We start from the raw sequence: 17433 nt of genomic DNA, 5'->3' as shown, positions 1-17433 counted from the left end.
TTTCACCCTGTTAAACTAGTTTATTTTTATTTAAATCTATGATAAAGGGGAATGGGACAGTAATTCAGACAGGTAACATAGGTGGGTGTATACAATATTTGATTAGTCAACAACACGGTGCAGTTGGGCACTACGTAACATTAGTCGCGAGTTTGCAAGAAACTGCTTTGCCCCATCGATTTTCTGCTTATCTCAGTATTACATTAATCAATAACATTTTTCCCAAGAAAATCTGCCATTCTTCTTTGCACTAATTCATTCGCACTTATTCTTGACTGTAACCATTATCATATTCGTCTGATGAATCAAGTAGAGCGCACTCACAAACACTGCGTTTGCTCTGAAAAGAATGTCGAAAACTGCAGGTAAAGATGGTAAATATTGCTCATTCCACGACTTGATTAGTAAAAAAAAAAACACTTACTGCCCTTCCTTGAAATATTCTTTTAATGTGTTGCTGAATCTTTTACTGTACTTTACAAACTCTCGTTTGCGCTGTTCCAAAGCCTGCTTTCCTGCTGATCCTGGTATGAACCCAGCAACCTCATTTACAGCATCCAGGAGCTTCTTGATTGCACTAGCAATCTCTCTGCACAGAAACGATTGAGCAACTAAGCACATATTTCTTGAATAATTTCCAGTTAATGTACCTGGAGATCACTCACTTAATCGTTTCGAGAAATGTTTTCCGATCAGTTATTTCATCAGGGATCCTACTCAAAATTTTCTTCAGCGAAGCAGACTTCCGGTTTAATTCTTGGAAGGCATCCTCTGACCGAGCTAAGCGATACTCAACTACTGAAAACAATTTATATTATTGTGTATAATTAAGAATATATGGATGTGTCATGGCGAAGTTATAAATTTACTGTGTTTATTCACACACCATCAATGTCAGAAGCAACCCCTTGTAGTCGTAGAATGCTTTCATTCATATTGAGGTTGAGATCAGCTCGGCGCACAATCCCCAAGACGAGATCATGCGTAATTCCAGGGTGTGAACTCTCTGCCTTTGAGAGAGCCGCACGTAAAGTCTGTGCAGCGCTTACATTTTGCCGTTCCAGCTGTACGTAAAAAAGTAATGCGATCACTTTGGAATCCCTTGATTAGAAATTGCAAAATAGATAGTCTTTGCAGGTATATCCAGACGCAATTGTGGCGAGAATGATTAACGTGTTATTATAGGATTTAGAGGTTAACAGGTTGACCCTTGAAAGGCAAAAATAAAAAGGTCACAGTAAATACCTTCGATAATATCGGACGTAATATTACGGGAAGGACGAGTGATGTAACTGGGGTCTCATCGCCCATTGTCATCCTTCACAAATTTGAGGTTCTCAAGGATATACGGAAGGAAGGCTACGCGCACTACTTAGTCCTCTACCCGATTGCACCCAGGAGAGATATACATCAACAGCAAGACAGAGATTAGATAAAGTTTTCAAATTCTCATCGTGCAATAATTGCGCCCCGACTTATTCCGACAGCTGTCAACAAACTCTACGTTAAATAAAACAAGGTTAACGAGTCCAGGGAAGACTTGTCGGATTTGTGGCAATGAAAACGGACATGACACGGAGAGAGTTACCTTCTATGAATAAAACGGTATACAGCAGGCTCGTGAGTTTTGTCCAAGTGCTGCGGCCGACAAACTGAAAGAATACGAAGTCTCACTAATGGTTATATACTTATATCAATGGTCTCAGTGGGTTTCGTATCTCAATAGGTCATCATCCATGTTTATGCGGGAGCATTTATTTTACTCGTCACATGCCTTCTACTGGGCCAGGTGAGCTTGTGTTTTGTGACGAAAATCGATCGATCGTCGTCAAAACACAGATGAGTCGTTCACCCATCGACGTCGGCATGAATAAATTCATCCGGCATTAGTCCAGCCTGGTCGCGAGTACGCATAAAAATACCAGACAGACCTGTAGATAACTTGATAAAATCGCGACTCCTGTGTCCATCGTTACAATGCAGAGCGTTATCAATTCTGTCAAAGGAACAGCGCTCGGGGTTGCCGAGTATCTGACCCCGGTTCTAAAGGTGCAATTGTCGTACTACAATGTCCCCTTTATTTCCACCTGCTCTGTTATACCTCTGTCCTTACTAATTCACAGTATGCAATTCGCAGGAGAGCAAGTTCCGAGAAACCGGAGTTTTAACTCCTGAAGAGTTTGTCGCTGCCGGTGATCACCTTGTTCATCATTGCCCTACGTGGCAATGGGCTACTGGAGACCAAGACAGGGTCAAATCATACCTACCAAAGAACAAACAGTTTTTATTGACTCGTAACGTGCCATGTTCACGGAGATGTAAACAAGTTAGTAAAACTTGGGCTATGCTCTGATATGAGTTGAACCGTCAAATTCTCGGTAAACATTTTACATTTGATATTTCTAGATAGAGTACTGTGAAGATCAGGAACGTGTTATTGAGGTTGATGATCCTGAAGGTGGATGGGTCGATACCCATCATTATGACTCGAGCATTGGAGGAATAGATGAGAAAGTTACAGAAATGACATTGGAGGAGGGACAGCCCAAGGGTGCTACGGGAGCTGCAGATACAGATGATGATGATGAGGATGATGAGGAGCCAGCAGATATGGAAGCGTTCGAGGTCAGCGGTCTTTTGGATGAAGATGACAAGGTACAGATGAAAATCTTGGTTGCACAATGATGCACAATCTGTTTTTTTTTTTTCTAATGATCTTGACCTTGTAGTATAAGTGATGTTGTGGATCTTGGAAATGTAAGTCATTATTTAACAACAAGTTTGTTTGTTTGATCTATTTCCCTTTAGTATACTTCGGAATCGACGCGAAAACCTGTTAATGAAGAACGCGATTCTTGTACCGATGGAGAAATTATACACACACGCACATATGATCTTCATATCACTTATGACAAATATTACCAAACCCCTCGGCTCTGGCTCTTTGGGTATGATGAGGTATGTAGTTTGAGGATAATGGGCTGCTGTCTAAATTAAAAGTTGGGAAAAGAAGAAAAACTGTTTAAAAAGTCTAGCAATATTATTTGTCCCAATGATAGTGAACTCGAATACAGCAACGTCCTTGCTATGTATATAATGTAAATGATTCCAAACAAATTAGAGTACCTAAAGTTAGCATATCAATAATTGAAAAAAAAGTTCTATAAATAAGAATGTTTAAAACAAATGATCTCTGGCGTTTGTGACTCAATGGGCATTCGTTTGAGCTTATCTTGTTTATCATTGAGATTTTTAGAGATAGTCTGAAAAAATTTTACACATAATTATCTCCAGATTGGATAAAAATAGATTTGTGCAAGTACAGTAGGATGGATGATTGTCAACAATCATTATTGCACGTTATGACTATAGTGCAATGTAAGATTTCTTGAATGTTTTTTAACCAATTTGTGAAACAGGGCACTGAGCAAAATATGATCACAGATATTAGATTCGGATTGAAAACACCAGATTTTAGGCCGGGATTGATCAGGAAATTACGTTGTTTTACGGGAAAAAATGTATCATTTCCTCATTTTTTCTAAACATTATTTGAAGACCCCAACTGTGCTTCGTATACTCAGCCAAATTTACTTTTGAAATAGTACATTATGCAACTTGTGTGCAAATATTTACATATACTATTTTTCCTAACGAGATGTGCACAATTTGACAGCATTAATAACTCGTATGTAATATTAATATATTAATAATATTATAGTTTGTGATTCATAACATTCTGTCGTTAGCCTTGTTAAGGAAATTTTACTTAAAAAATAATCGGTCCTTTTACAACTGTATTAATTGTATAATGTATGAGGCAGGTCGAAGGGGTAAGCCACAAATGCTCGTGACATGACCGAATCATTTATGACCGGTCGTTTTACATCACTAGTTGCACTACAAGAAAGGGACATTCCGATTGTCTTCCCACACTAGTGCGGGAATGTATTATCTCGTGTACCCATTTGAGTTTGAAAAATTGAATTCTGCACACTCAGTTAGGAAAATAGGATTATTCGATCTTCATTTCTCTTTGCCCATCTCATATATAATGTAGCGTACCATTCATTGTAAAAGCCATTCAACATTTTGCTAATTTGGTGGCAAAAGATGAGGGAATACTGAAATTTCTGCCAGGAAAAGTCAGGGGCTATTCAAATAGTATGTTATGCTTGGGGAAAAGGAGATACCTTAAAAATTGTTACGTTGCCTTTAATGGAGGCAGGAATGTATGTAAACGATTTTCAAATTTATTCATTCCCATCAGTTGTTTTGATTGGAACTTTTTTTTGTTAGGTAAAATGGGGGGAGAGAGGGGGTTTAAGTTTGTTATGTATCTTTTTGGGGCGAGTTGGAGATCATTAAAAGTTGTGTGGGGTGCAACAATTTTGAAATTTCACGTTATGTGTACCTATGGGAAAGTCAGGAAATTTTATTTCAATAAAAGTGTTGCCACCCTGTTGATATCATAGCTTGCGCTACTCGAATTTCATTTCTATTGTATAGTAGGAACATTGTTTCATTCATCTTTACCATCATTGGTACAAATAACACTGCTGATTTGTGGGCGGATTTTTCTTTTCGGCATTTTGATTCAGATAAAACGGCTCATCCATCCTTAAATTTTAGAGAAATCAAGTTTAAGCTGCTACCTTACAGATATATACAGTACCATTTTGTACATATAATACTTTCAGAGTCGCAAGCCACTGAGTGTTGAGGAGATGTATGAAGATGTAAGCCAGGACCACGCAAAAAAGACTGTCACAATGGAAACTCATCCACATCTTCCTGGTCCACCTATGGCATCTGTGCACCCTTGCAGGTATTAGACATGGGCTGGCACCCTATATGTATTTACTTTTACAGGCACAGTTTTTGTACTGAGAGATGAAATATTTTTTTAGGCATGCTGAGGTGATGAAGAAGATCATAGAGACAGTAATGGAGGGTGGGAGAGAGCTGGGCGTTCACATGTACCTAATTATATTTCTCAAGTTTGTTCAGTCTGTCATTCCCACAATTGAGTACGATTATACACAGAATTTTATGCTTACCACTTCTGGCTAGGTGGATGCAATAGTCAGGTGAAAGTAATGCTACTTAATAATTTAGCAATTTCATTTTTAATGGCGTGCACCATCCAGAAAACGCTAGGAAACAAATAGCGTGTTGCCATGAAAATGGAAACCAAGTCAACAAGCGTACCATGATAAGTTTACAATTACAATCCTGGAACCATAATCAGCTATATAAATCTAATTAATTAATACTCACAACGGTAATGTGACGCCTAAGTAATTAGCTTCTGATATATTGCCTACTGCAATGAGTTACTTCTTGCCATTTTTAGATTAAAAAAGGACAGATTCTTTTATCAAACTGATTTTTCCAAGCATAGCTAATTACTTATATTGCCTGTTATTATAAAGATGATGCCAATTTTTAAGAACATCATCGATACTACTGATTATTACCGGATGATTGTTATGAATACTCCGGTTTGTCTTCGCAGGTGGTAAAGTTCTGTTCAAAATCGATGTTTTGTAGTCTAACGAAAACTACACGCGCACTAACGAATATGTCGGATTTCAGTACTAGATTTATCTTCAGGTTTAATTAAATGTGCAGAAAACAACACAAAATAATATTAATCAATCTTTTGCATCTGCAAATAAACTGATTTAAAAATACTGACCCAAAAATGGATGTTTCATGTGCACTTCGAATTATCATGTAACGCATAATTCATCCCCGATCCTAATCAGATTTCTCAACTTGAAATAAGGAATTGTCAGTCACATAAAACACTGTGAAGTACATGGAACTTTTCTGTCAGCGTGTCGTTATTTATTTACTATCATCTTACACTGGTAAAGAATTGATACATTATTTCCACTCTATACATAGACAATTGGATACTTATAAACTGTAATTAGATACTCGAGGTAATGTGCTTGCCAAACACATCAGCTTGTGATTCGATTTTCATAATTTCTGCAAGTCACTATAATTATAAAGTAGAAAGGTACCGCTCCCAATTTTACAGGTTCATTGTAATGTGTTAATATTGCAGCATGCGAATGTATTTTTTTCGGCACCTTAAATTTGAACTTTGTCATCTACACAATAGTCAAGTATTCGGAGGCAAGTTGCATTGGGTCGACGTGGTAGGACGTTACAAGTCGCACTTTCTGACCATCTTGAGTTGTGAATTCTATCGTTTGCTCACCATCCATTATGTCTTCAGTCTGTTCCTCGGTTTCCATCTGATTAACGGCAGCAACAGCTGTCGCATCAGTATCCTCATCCTGGTATAAAAATTAATTGTTAACAAAAACAATTAAATCAATTTTTCAATTAGGCACAACTGGAAGACAATACTGAAAGTATACCTCCAACGCCTTGACAATGTCTTCAGCGTCAGTGTGAGTTGTCGAAGTCAAGGCTACGGTGCTACTTTGATCCTCTGTTACGGTTTCGTTTGGATCCTCGATCGGCATGGAACCTTGATCTTCAACTTCTAGTTGTTGCGCCAATTCTTGAGTTAAGACTCCTGAGTGAACTCTAATTGTCTGACAGTCACCCAATTGACTGACAAACTGACCTTCTGACAGTAATTGTCGTGCATCTTGTATTGAAAGTGGAATAGGATTTCCTTCCTCATCGGTAATCTGAGACATGAAAGATTTGTAAGGGGGGTAAAATCACGCATACACGCCGCACCATGCATATTGAACATAATTTTAATTATTTCACACCTGCAGTTGTAAGTCAGACTCGGCTAATTCCATGTTAATTCTCTCATCTGGCTCGAGATTCTCTTCATCTTGTACAGGCTGTTGGGTTGTCTCATCTTCATCTTCGACGTCCAAAGACGGCAATGATTGACTCCCTGCTACTGCAGCTACCTCCTTATTCTCCATCATTCCAGCATCAACTGCATGGCAAGATGTCAGAATATATTATTTTTTTCCTGGTGTAAATAAAACATTGTATAAATGCTCTTTCATTATGAATTTGCCTACCAAAGTGTAATGTTCTCGACTGATTCGGATCGTCTGGATCTTGATACGACACATATATAATTTGCTGTATGCCATCACCCGATGCCTCATCAGTTCCAATAACTTGAGTCACTTGATCTCCAAGTGAATTCTCGTCGCCCTGTTGTGCACCAGGTAATATCTGCCATACCTCGCCGATGGGAGAATTTTCTGCAAGCTCCCCGACATCAACCACTTTATTTTCTCTGTGCACCTGCCGAAAAATAAATGTTCAATTCCGTTCTATCATTTTTAATAATGGTCATTGTACACAGTACCTTTTTGTGTTTAGTGAGGTTCGAGCAATCAGCGAAAGCTTTACCACAGATATTACATGAGTATGGCTTTTCCCCTAAACAACATAAAGGCAAAAATCGGATTACTTATATATTGAAGATTCTTGTGACCTTCGACAACCCTTCTACACCAAAATGGCTCTTCAATAATGTGAATACCTGTGTGTAATCGTAGATGTTTTTTGAGAGCCCACTGCTCAGTAAACCCCCGATTGCAGTGGGCACATTGGAAGGGGCGTTCACCCTTATGCCGTCTGACGTGACACTTCCACGTATCCTTGTGCAGGAAGCATTTTGCGCAAAATTCACATTTCCAGGGACGCTCGCCCGTATGTCGTTTGACGTGAAGTTTGAACTGCGAGGAGGTGGTAAACTTTCGACCGCAGTAATCACAACAGTAAGGCTTTTCTCCTGTGTGAATTCTCATATGTTCCTGCAGATTGCCGTTCTGTGAAAAACTTTTACTACACACTTCACATGTGTAAGGTTTGTGACCTGTATGCCATCTGCAAATAGGAACAGGAAATCTTTAATAATCATAAGTAATCGTATATAAAATTTTTTCCTCAGCTATCTTAGAAAATATGAACCAGTACCTATAATGCAGGGTGAGACTGGTCTTGTGTGCAAATTGCTGTCCACATAATTCGCAGAAATACTTTTTCTCTCCAGTGTGGATGGATTGGTGATTTATCAGATTGGCTTTAGTCTTGAAAGTAGCACCACAAGACTTGCAAACATATGGGCGATCATCCGAGTGTACCAGCTGGTGACGCTGCAACAGCTGTTTGTGCTTGAAGCTTTTTCCACACTTATTGCATACGAAACGACGGCCATTATTGTGCTCAGCCTCCTTGTGGTACACAACTGAGCTAGGATGATTTAGAACCTTTCCACATATGTCACAAGGAAATCCCTTGTCAGATTTATTAGCCTGGAAAAAATGTCTTCTAAGGTAAGTAAGTAATTCAATAGCTCATTTTCCAGAACATTGAAATCCTCACCTCATGTGCAAGCATGTGCCCTTTTAGGCTTGTGTGATAGGCAAAGGTCTTGTTACATATGTTGCACGTATAAGGTTTTTCCCCTTGGTGAACAACCTTTGCATGAACCTCATAGCTCTGCTTTGACTGGAATTGTTTTTGGCAGAGTTCACACTCTATCATTTTTCCACCAACTTCACGCGGTTTTTCTTCTGCCACAGAAGCTTCTCCAGGTACATCTTGCGTCTCTTTGGGTGACGCAGCTGCTGCATTTTCCGTTCCCTGGATAAAAAAACTGGTGAAATGTTGCAAATAATACTAGCCTATAAGAAATGATTGAGTATACCTCAGTTGTTGGAGGCTCTTGATTGCGAACCTCGTTTTCCTCTGGATTTTCTATTATTCCTTCGCCAGTGTGTCCTGTAGTTTTCTGATGAAGACCAAAATTGTCTCTATTCGTAAACTGCTTCTTACACTCGAGGCATTCGTACTTGACGCCTTTGTGAAAGCTCCTAATATAAAAATGTCAAATAGATTCCATAACAGTGAAAATAGTGGGCCAAACATTTCTACACGACCATACTAGTGCGGGATGTTTCGGAAAAAAACATCACAGCAAATATTTTTATTTTATGTGCCTGGTCACAATGGCTATACCGAAATTACTCCTATCAAAACAGCTGCACTGAAACGTGCCGTGCCACTGAAAATATGATAACGTATGTTATAACTGTCAACTTACTTGTGCATAATATATCTGCTACGCTGCAGAAATCCTCGTCCACACAAATTACATGTGAATTTGGTCTTACGTCGCCGAAGCCGTGGCCTGCCTCTGCCTCTTCCACGATTTACTATCACTAGTTCACCAAGATCTTTCCCCTCTTGAGTCTCCAGATGCCCGATAATTTCTATTATTTGAAGTACATCAAGTAAAATTAATAATTCATTCTTGTTCCAAAAATCCAATAAGACCTTCGATTATTCCTGCTACCTCATTGGTACGAAATATTAAAGTAATAAATATTTTAATGGGGGACAAAATATTAAAATTAATCTTAGTCTAATGACCTATAGGTTGTTTACTCCTGAGGGGTAAGGAATAGACTGGTTTGGCTTCGCTGTTACGTTCTATGACAACCGGAGGTTAGGATGGTGGTTGAATAACTTTAGGTATGTTTAGAATATCAATTATATGTTTATTGTAAGTTAACGGAATAGTAGAAACGAAATGTGCAGTTCAGAGGGTAGGTGAATAGTGTCTTGGGACAAGCGGAATAAAGTTGGTGAGTGTAGAAAGCAGAGTGCAGGATCAGAGTTCTGGGAATAGAGGGCAATAGTCAGATGAAATGGAGAGTCCATTAGATAGGAGAGACGGAAAATGAGTCTTCAGTGTAAAGAAAGACTGAGCATGCAACATTAGCGATACTTTCAAACTTGCTGACAACAAGACAGTACAAACTACAAACCTTCATGACCGTCCGTTGTTGGCAAATTCAGTCGTTCTTCCGGATCATCAAAGTCATCTCCGGGCTCATCATCATCTTCTTCATCGATTACTCCTTCTTCTTTAAATATCCTCTCTAGTTCCTTTCCCTGCACAGCTTCCATGAATCTATAGAGGAATGTGTAGGTTGCAGTAGAGTAGCAATTTAAATTACGCTAAAACAAGTCGCTGAATACCAACAGCCGAATAACTGAAAACACATCTGGAAATCATCCAGCAAATTTTGTGATCACAATGCCTTTGCGACCACTCTTGCTTTTAGTTATACATTGTTGAAATTCAGTGGCTAGTTTCAGCATCATACAGTCTCAGTAATAAATTAATAATGCATAAAAAAATTAAGAAGAACATAATTCTGTTATGTATATCATCCTTACTGCAATGCTAGATCACCTAGTTAATTACCTTTTGGGCACTTTTCGTTTTCGGCGACGTCTACCATCACCATCTACTTCCTCAAGTTCCTCCTCTTGCTTATCTTCTTCCCCTTGACTGCCGACTTCTTGTTTCAATTCCTTTACATTCTCCTGCATGAATTCAATTGACTAAAATTATGCACAGTAGACAATGCATCTTTTGAGCTTGTGATATTTACGTTTCACAAAGAAATGTAACCTGATTGGAAACAGAAAAAATTATATAAATCGCCAGCACATTACCTTAGTCTCAGCCTCAGTATGGGCCTTCGGGGGTCGGCCTCGTTTTCTTCTAGGCTTATCCAACCCTTCCATTTGTAAACTCATCTCATGTTCCGCCGTATACAGAGTTCCATCTGGCATGACTGAAAGATGTATAATATTTCAATTCCTTCATAACGAGGTTGGGGGTTCAATTGCAATAAGTATTAAACAAGGTAATGAATCAGAACCCCTGTTTGCTTGCGAATACAATTATGAAAAATTTACGAGACTTTCAAAACTTTTGTGATCAAGAGAAGAGATGCCAGGGTCGCTCCATTTACCAGCTTACTTTTAATAACAATTTGCCGTTCAATGTGATCGCCCTCAGCTTGTAATCCAAAATGATCAAGCTCAGGAGTGACAATTTCCAACTCAGTGTGTTCCCTTTCAGCACGAAGGCGCTCCCTCTCGGCCTTGCGATGTTGCTCGACTTGTGATTTCCACATCTCACGAATTTTCTTTTGCCCTTCGACGAGTAATTCGAAGAACTGTACAGTTGCCTCCAGCTGGATGTTGCATCCTGGGCAGATAGTGCGAGGTAGTTTACCGTCATCTCGTATCTATGGGGAGTGAGAAATTGGATTTTCAGAAACAAATCTTGATAAAAAAAAAAAAAAATGAGTGTCTACAGAAAATATTCTATTATCATTACTTGCACCTATCAGCCAGCTTTTAGCTCTAGCAGGATTTAACGATTATTGTACTCGATCATATGTTTTTAATTGTTTGACGATGGTTGATATAATCGTGAGTAATTTTTTTGCTTGTGAAATAATCAGTGCCCTCGGGTTTGGCGGTGTCAGAGATGTTGAAGTAGAAGTAGAAAATAATATCTTGATTCGTGTAGTAGGTGAATTTGAGGTTGTGCAACGAAAATCAGTGGAGCCTCCATATTGGGGTAATAGGAAGTCAAGTTGCTGTCTGATATCAGAGGATAGCTTGCAAATTCTCATACCTTCAGTGGCAAGTAGCGGTTCACCATGGAGCTTAAATCCGACTCTTCGCCGTCGGCTGCGTACAAGAATTCTCCGTTACCATTGTCTTCGGCACATAATCGACAAACCGCTGAATCATAAAGCGGGACCTCCATAATGGCGGCAAATATTATTAGAGGCCCTGCTTACGGCCCCTGCCCGCAGTACAACGGGTGACCGGTAACTAACTCGTTCCTGTAGCTTGTTAGTCCGGTCATCCACTCTCGTTTCACCGCAAGAGAATATTTTCATCCGTTGATCGAACTTCTATCCAGCGTTCTCGACAAAAGATTTTCCAAAGCTGCACTCAGTAATTTAAAAATGTCGGGACTACGTTGCTTCGCGTTAAGACATACATTCGTAGATCATAAGAAATTATTTACAACACCCTGTATGAGCTCCAGTTTGCAACGCCGCGATAGTGGAAAAGGAAGAGTCAGGTGCTACGACATTTTGGGTTAACCTCCAAAAACAGAAATTTCACGTTATATATTTCGTCTTAATTCCTTGGAATCTGAAGTAAGCCAGAAACCGATGATTTATTTGTCAAATCGTTTTTTATCTGTGGCCGTGTATACTCTTTTTTATAAATACTATTTTCAAATAGATCTAAAAGCGTACTGACAGGAATGCTGTTTACTACGTAAAATGAGGTTGTTTTGTTTCACTGTGATCAACGTCAAAAGTTGCGATGGTCGTATCAATTTCGTTTCGTTAATTAGCGGGTCCCCACAGCTTTCTTTATCTTACGGGATTCTTTTATTTGTTGGTTTTAACTAGACTGCGAACGGAACCAATATTATCGAATATGTACAAGCATAACTTGGTATAACCTGGCGGGCATAACCTTGATTAGACCGTGACGTGTGCGGCATCTGCGAAATCGTACGTATATGAACGTCATGGACGTACTTGCAGCAATCCATGTTAATAGAGTACTTGGTACTTACCGCGAAGGGATACGTCCAAAAGAGCAAATAAAAAATAAGAACAATCTATGTGAATAAAAGATGCTAATCGTAGCAAGTTTATTGTTAATTTTTATTGTGGCAAAAATGTGTTTAATTTCAAACAATTCCATTTCTATTCAATTGTGTACAATACTACAACCTTCCTAAAACTAAATTGAGGTCCTAGTTCTAGCTTCATGTATTCATTCAATCGTAGGTTGCTCCAAATGCTACAAAGTCAGGCTTTTTGAAAATGTTATCGCTCCATGCTGTTAATAGAAATAATATACTAGTGGTTCCAAAGCGCTGATTGAAATGAAACTGATACGTATCTGCCAGAAATCTTACAATGGCAAGGTAAGTGTTTGTTTATATATTCATCTTTTTGTTTTGATGTTTAATCACAAGGTTGATTTATAAAATTTCAGAAACAAATTGTATATAAATTGTGAATAGTATACCAAAATCTAGAAAAACTTAGTTGTAATGTATATAATGTGTAACGTAACGTAACTGAGCTTTTTATTTTTCATTACAGTGGAGATGTGACTAATTATCTTAAGGAAACTGAATTGCTTGTCCGATTGGTTCGTGAAAGACCAGCACTCTATGATAGATCAAGAACAGACTTCAAAGATCCTGCGTATAAACAATTCATGTGGCAGGAAATTGGAGATCTAATGGGATGCACATGTAAATATGCTAGTTTTATATCACTCACATTAGCAATTCCAAAGTTACAGGGTGAATCAAGTTGAACAACAAAAAACTTTACGGATTAATTTTAACATATAGTGTGGCAAATATGTAATCACTTGTATATCAGCACAGGAAATTTATAAGAAATGGATAAGTTTGCGTGATCGTTACACAGCGGAACATCGGAAACTCAAAAAAAATCCTGGCCTTGCGCAGTCAGGCTGGCCTTTTTACGAATCTATGAGGTTCTTGGAAAAACATATCATAGAGCGAAGGTGAAACAGAGAATAAGACTAAGCTCATATTGAATGCTGAAGCCGGTTCAATCTTCATTCGTATCTTCTTTTATTTATAGAAGAATCCTTCCTCATATATATGGCTCACTGAGGGACACTGAGCTTATAAAAGAGACAACTAATGTCAAACTTGAATCTTTTGATTCTGGTGTGTTGGGCGACTCTCCGTGGGATGGGGGGATCGATAATTCTTTACCAGTAGAAATTGGTTACGTTGAAAACCCTGGAACAGATCAAGTTGTCACACCTGATGCTGTAACGATCGTTCCGCCGAGCAAGAGATACAGAAGCATATCTCCCAGTACTTCCCCAATCTCTATAAAGAGAGACAAGTTGAAACTAGAAGAAGGGCTTCTAGATAGTCTTCGTGATATAGGGAATGCTACCAAGCAGATAGCGTCAGCAGTGTCAGATGCAGAAAACGCAGATAAACTGTTTGGAAAGATGGTTGGTGTGATGGTTGGAGAATTGAATAGTGATGATAAGAATAGAGCAAAAATCCATATAATGTCTTACCTATGCACGCACGGATATAAAAACAATGAATCGAATTGAATAGGTACAATTCTGGTGTCTAAATTCCAAAGTATGGTTTCACTCCTCTAAATTTGGAAACAATTAGTGTTACATTTGTCAACGTGTATTTATTTCTATTTAAATATATATACAACAACTAACGTTATTAATATGGAAGAGAACGTAGCTTTTTCCAGAACAGTATTATCGGTAATAGGGCACTCCTGTGTTGGAGGCTTGGATGATAGATATCAAAGTCCACTCGCCTGAGCCGTTCTAGATAGAAGTCAATTGTGATAGCTGGGAGGAAAATTGCACTTGCTTTCTTTGGCACGTCATTGCGCAGTGAACGAGCCTAAAAAAACAAAGTATAAAATATCTTAAGACGGAAAGGTCCGACATATTTTGTATCTCGGCATGTACTTTATAAACACATTTACCTTTTCCAGGTGTAGCTTAGCTCTTGAGGAAACATCGAAAACAGCATCACCAATCTCTTTTCGTGACTTTCCTCGAAGTACCTCTTCTGTAGAAAGGTTATGCTTCATCATTATGTCCTGAGGAATAACGATAGACCGTCTCTGAGCATTGTAGAGAATCGAACGAATTAGATTTGTAATTCCGTGTGCTTTGCCTAAGTGACTGGCCGCATGATCGACACGGACATGTTTTATGTCGCTTGCTTCCAGTAGCAAGTAATAAACTGGTGAAGCTGTATTTTCGGCATATGCTTCCAGAGATTCAAGGCTCGGGAACACGGAGAGAGTTAGTTTTTCTGAACGGGCAACTATAAGGCGTTTCAAATAGTGTTTCGAAAGCTTATGCTTTCTAACAATCTGTAAAAATATTAACTTGTGTTAAATGCTTCAAATACTACGAGCCTAATATCAGATAGCTTTGTTATTTAGCCTTTAGTATAAGCACTTGATAGATCTTCATGCGATAGCCTGATACGTAATAGTTCTACCCGATGTAGCTCCAAGGCAACTGGATTTCTAGGTGGAGTGTCATTGTAGATTTTATCCACTGTATCCTCCCAAAATTTCAATCTCATCTTTCCAATGGTGGTGTCACTTGCTTGTTCCTCCACTCTTGCTACTTCGATGTTGAAAGCTCTGATAGCAAGTGCTGCGGACCGCACTGTGTTTGGAAGAAGTAAAGCACAGAGGTAATTCTCGTAGTCATATTTCCTAAAAAATGAAAGCTCCAGGACTAACAAATCGTGATGTGAGTTGGGTTTTCGGATTACACAGCATCCATAGGTACCTAACCAAATCCAAGCAGTACTCTGCCGGCGTTTGCTTTGCTGATGTAGCCTTAAAGCGCGTAAGTAGTGGAGTGCAGAAATGTTCGATAAGTAAGGAGCACTTGTTAATTGTCGCCGACCGGCTATTTACTAAGATCGATGCCATAATACTTTTACGGACTAAAATTCAGGGAATTTCAAGAATGTTCGTTTCATCCCGCGACAACCTGGCAATCATATCTAATAGTACTGTCATATCATTATCTGATATAAATTCGTAGACCTGCACAGTGTATTCGAGGTTTCAAATGATTTTTAGGTTATGTTGTAAGAGTTTGTAGGCTGCTGTAAGCCGCGGAGTATTAACGATAGTAGATGTGTGACCAATGCATTGAGAATAGACATCAATCATTTTGTCCAATTTTGCATCGTGCAAGGCATCTCAGGATGACTGCCTAATCTTTCCGTTTGCTATACTCTTTGGTTCTGGCAAGAATCAAGAACCGAGCAGACGACGTGAAAATAGACCCAGCACAACCCGGGCTGTGTCAAAAGCAGAGTTAGAGTTACGTTGGGGTCACCTAATTGTACATATTTGTCGTAACGTTGTCAGATTTGAAGATTTTTAGTCAAAATGTTGCGATTTTTGGTGGGTAGATTCAGTCGCTTTGCAGTCAATCCGATTTTAACTTTGAAATCGAAACCTTCTTTACAGGTTACTCTAGGGGTTGGTGTCTACGCGGGTATATACATAAGTCAGAATTATCAGGTATACTGTTTACACAGCATATAGTTATCTAGCAGTGAAATGTATGAGATATATCAATTGGATAAATGAAATATTTTCATACTTATATTTCAGGTGCCCCGAGTTGATGAGCCTGCACAAATACTTCAGAAATTGAAAGCATTTGCAGACGAGTATAAGAAAGATAAATGACGAATTATGCGACAATGAGATACATTTCTGCAATACTTGCAGTGATAATTCAACTGCATTATTTTAATCAATGATGATTTCGATCTATTAGTCTAATTGGAGGTTTTTATATATTAAGTTTAAATCTGAACGAGCCAACAAAGAGGCTTGGTTAAATAGTGTAATGATTTATTTGCCGCAAGTTTTTGCCCTGTAATAACAGTTAAATATAATTATACAATTACACGTATATAATTCCTCCACCGCCATATTCGACCCTTGTTTGTGGTTCGACAAATGCTAACCAGTCTGAGGCATGTGTCGGCAGCAGACCCATGGACTGGCATTTGTAAAGCGCCAGGGCAATGTTCACCAGTTGACCAAGGAAAAACACAAACTTCTGTCCAAAAGCATGTGTTCCTTCTATAACTTTGAAGGCTAAAAAGAGCACAAGAAAACGCAATGTCATTCTATGAAAAGAAAATGATAAAATGATAAGTATCTGGATAAGGTTACTAACTCTGTTGTAGTGTGAATAAGGCCTTTACGGGTCTTATGATCAGCATGCCAACCATCATTATTGGGAAAATCGATATCGAGTTACCAGCCATGTACATAATGAAGAGATTCATTGGAACCTGCTTCAGTGGACCAAGTGCCAGGTCCCATGATTTCTTTATTATCAGATGATTAGAGTCTGATTCTCTAAGGGCTTCTGTGTTATGTGCTAGGGCTACCGATGGATTGTAGCCTGGAGGTGCTGCCACATCCACGCTCTTTTCCTGTTTATTTCTGTTGAGAGAAATCGTTTTCTAGTTACACATTTGCGATATCATCAACCAAGAAGATCCAGGCATTATCTGGTTAATAGATAGCAGTTCTATTTCCGGGTGAATTGATTGCTCGGGATTAAAAGTAGGAGGTTGAATTTATGTAAACAAATATGACGAAGCAGCTACAACCACGGACAGTGTCAAAAAGTTTAAAAAACGATTTTCAAAGGTTTGTCGTACTTGTGAGCGAAATCCAGGGACCACTTCAATTTCCTTGTATTTGGCTTCGATGTAGCCATCGCACTGCAGTGTAGTATTAAATTATCTAATTAAATAATTATATTTGGTAAATAAAGCAGACACCTCGGCCGGATTTCGTAGGTTAAAAATTGATAATTACTTCGTACCACTTTAGTCTTGCTAAATTATACAATATGTTGATACGCAAGCGTCGATGATTGACTCCAGCAACGTAGTGCTGCGATCTTTCGGTGAAATGTAGTAGTAGAATTGGACAATTTTGCATGTTCATTTTGTATCTGTAG

At 38.7% G+C, this 17433-nt stretch overlaps 6 protein-coding genes and 1 long non-coding RNA gene across 12 annotated transcripts; 3 read left to right on the top strand and 4 right to left on the bottom strand.

The window, feature by feature from the left end:
* On the bottom strand, positions 1 to 1611 carry LOC107222234 (programmed cell death protein 10). 4 transcript variants are annotated; one of them, XM_046731480.1, is made up of 5 exons: positions 1246 to 1611; positions 887 to 1064; positions 666 to 798; positions 425 to 589; positions 1 to 359 (listed from the first exon to the last, which is right to left on the bottom strand). In XM_046731480.1, exons 1-5 carry the CDS (start codon positions 1315 to 1317, stop codon positions 266 to 268), a joined length of 642 nt encoding a protein of 213 aa, XP_046587436.1. In that variant the 5' UTR covers positions 1318 to 1611; the 3' UTR covers positions 1 to 265. The 4 variants fall into 4 exon arrangements, with proteins under 4 accessions (XP_046587436.1, XP_046587437.1, XP_015516988.1 ...); XM_046731481.1 differs by having other exon boundaries at positions 666 to 795; XM_015661502.2 differs by having other exon boundaries at positions 1 to 340; positions 1246 to 1608.
* A 162-nt stretch (positions 1612 to 1773) lies between these two features.
* On the top strand, positions 1774 to 5696 carry LOC107222233 (ubiquitin-like-conjugating enzyme ATG3). The gene is made up of 6 exons (XM_015661501.2): positions 1774 to 2049; positions 2138 to 2326; positions 2407 to 2655; positions 2809 to 2958; positions 4701 to 4828; positions 4911 to 5696. The coding sequence occupies exons 1-6, from the start codon at positions 1978 to 1980 to the stop codon at positions 5071 to 5073; spliced, it is 951 nt and encodes a 316-aa protein (XP_015516987.1). The 5' UTR covers positions 1774 to 1977; the 3' UTR covers positions 5074 to 5696.
* Positions 5697 to 5821: 125 nt separating this feature from the next.
* Positions 5822 to 11605, bottom strand: LOC107222228 (zinc finger and SCAN domain-containing protein 2). Of its 3 annotated transcripts, none has more exons than XM_015661497.2 (15): positions 11471 to 11605; positions 10805 to 11075; positions 10495 to 10616; positions 10241 to 10362; positions 9798 to 9943; positions 9071 to 9239; positions 8675 to 8840; positions 8350 to 8610; positions 7942 to 8279; positions 7505 to 7851; positions 7328 to 7401; positions 7032 to 7263; positions 6765 to 6943; positions 6399 to 6677; positions 5822 to 6314 (listed from the first exon to the last, which is right to left on the bottom strand). In XM_015661497.2, exons 1-15 carry the CDS (start codon positions 11603 to 11605, stop codon positions 6126 to 6128), a joined length of 3030 nt encoding a protein of 1009 aa, XP_015516983.1. In that variant the 3' UTR covers positions 5822 to 6125. The 3 variants fall into 3 exon arrangements, with proteins under 3 accessions (XP_015516983.1, XP_046587430.1, XP_046587431.1); XM_046731474.1 differs by lacking the exon at positions 11471 to 11605 and adding an exon at positions 11168 to 11369; XM_046731475.1 differs by lacking the exon at positions 11471 to 11605 and adding an exon at positions 11172 to 11369.
* LOC124292899 lies at positions 8473 to 16365 on the top strand. Its single transcript, XR_006902851.1, has 4 exons — positions 8473 to 8483; positions 15705 to 15845; positions 15912 to 15965; positions 16059 to 16365. It is a non-coding gene; the product is annotated as an uncharacterized LOC124292899 (long non-coding RNA).
* LOC107222230 (transcription factor Adf-1) lies at positions 12657 to 14840 on the top strand. The gene is made up of 5 exons (XM_015661499.2): positions 12657 to 12796; positions 12978 to 13132; positions 13266 to 13413; positions 13494 to 14318; positions 14400 to 14840. The coding sequence occupies exons 1-4, from the start codon at positions 12789 to 12791 to the stop codon at positions 13987 to 13989; spliced, it is 807 nt and encodes a 268-aa protein (XP_015516985.1). The 5' UTR covers positions 12657 to 12788; the 3' UTR covers positions 13990 to 14318; positions 14400 to 14840.
* Positions 14053 to 15515, bottom strand: LOC107222229 (NADH dehydrogenase (ubiquinone) complex I, assembly factor 6). Its single transcript, XM_015661498.2, has 4 exons — positions 15217 to 15515; positions 14918 to 15140; positions 14391 to 14786; positions 14053 to 14305 (listed from the first exon to the last, which is right to left on the bottom strand). Exons 1-4 carry the CDS (start codon positions 15360 to 15362, stop codon positions 14117 to 14119), a joined length of 954 nt encoding a protein of 317 aa, XP_015516984.1. The 5' UTR covers positions 15363 to 15515; the 3' UTR covers positions 14053 to 14116.
* On the bottom strand, positions 16284 to 17326 carry LOC107222224 (ER membrane protein complex subunit 4). The gene is made up of 3 exons (XM_015661493.2): positions 17129 to 17326; positions 16636 to 16907; positions 16284 to 16553 (listed from the first exon to the last, which is right to left on the bottom strand). Exons 1-3 carry the CDS (start codon positions 17185 to 17187, stop codon positions 16357 to 16359), a joined length of 528 nt encoding a protein of 175 aa, XP_015516979.1. The 5' UTR covers positions 17188 to 17326; the 3' UTR covers positions 16284 to 16356.
* Positions 17327 to 17433: the final 107 nt, after the last annotated feature.

This window comes from Neodiprion lecontei, chromosome 2 (assembly GCF_021901455.1).
Source record: "Neodiprion lecontei isolate iyNeoLeco1 chromosome 2, iyNeoLeco1.1, whole genome shotgun sequence".
Classification (NCBI taxonomy): Eukaryota; Metazoa; Arthropoda; class Insecta; order Hymenoptera; family Diprionidae; genus Neodiprion; species Neodiprion lecontei.
This window is presented reverse-complemented; position numbering and strand designations above follow the sequence as displayed.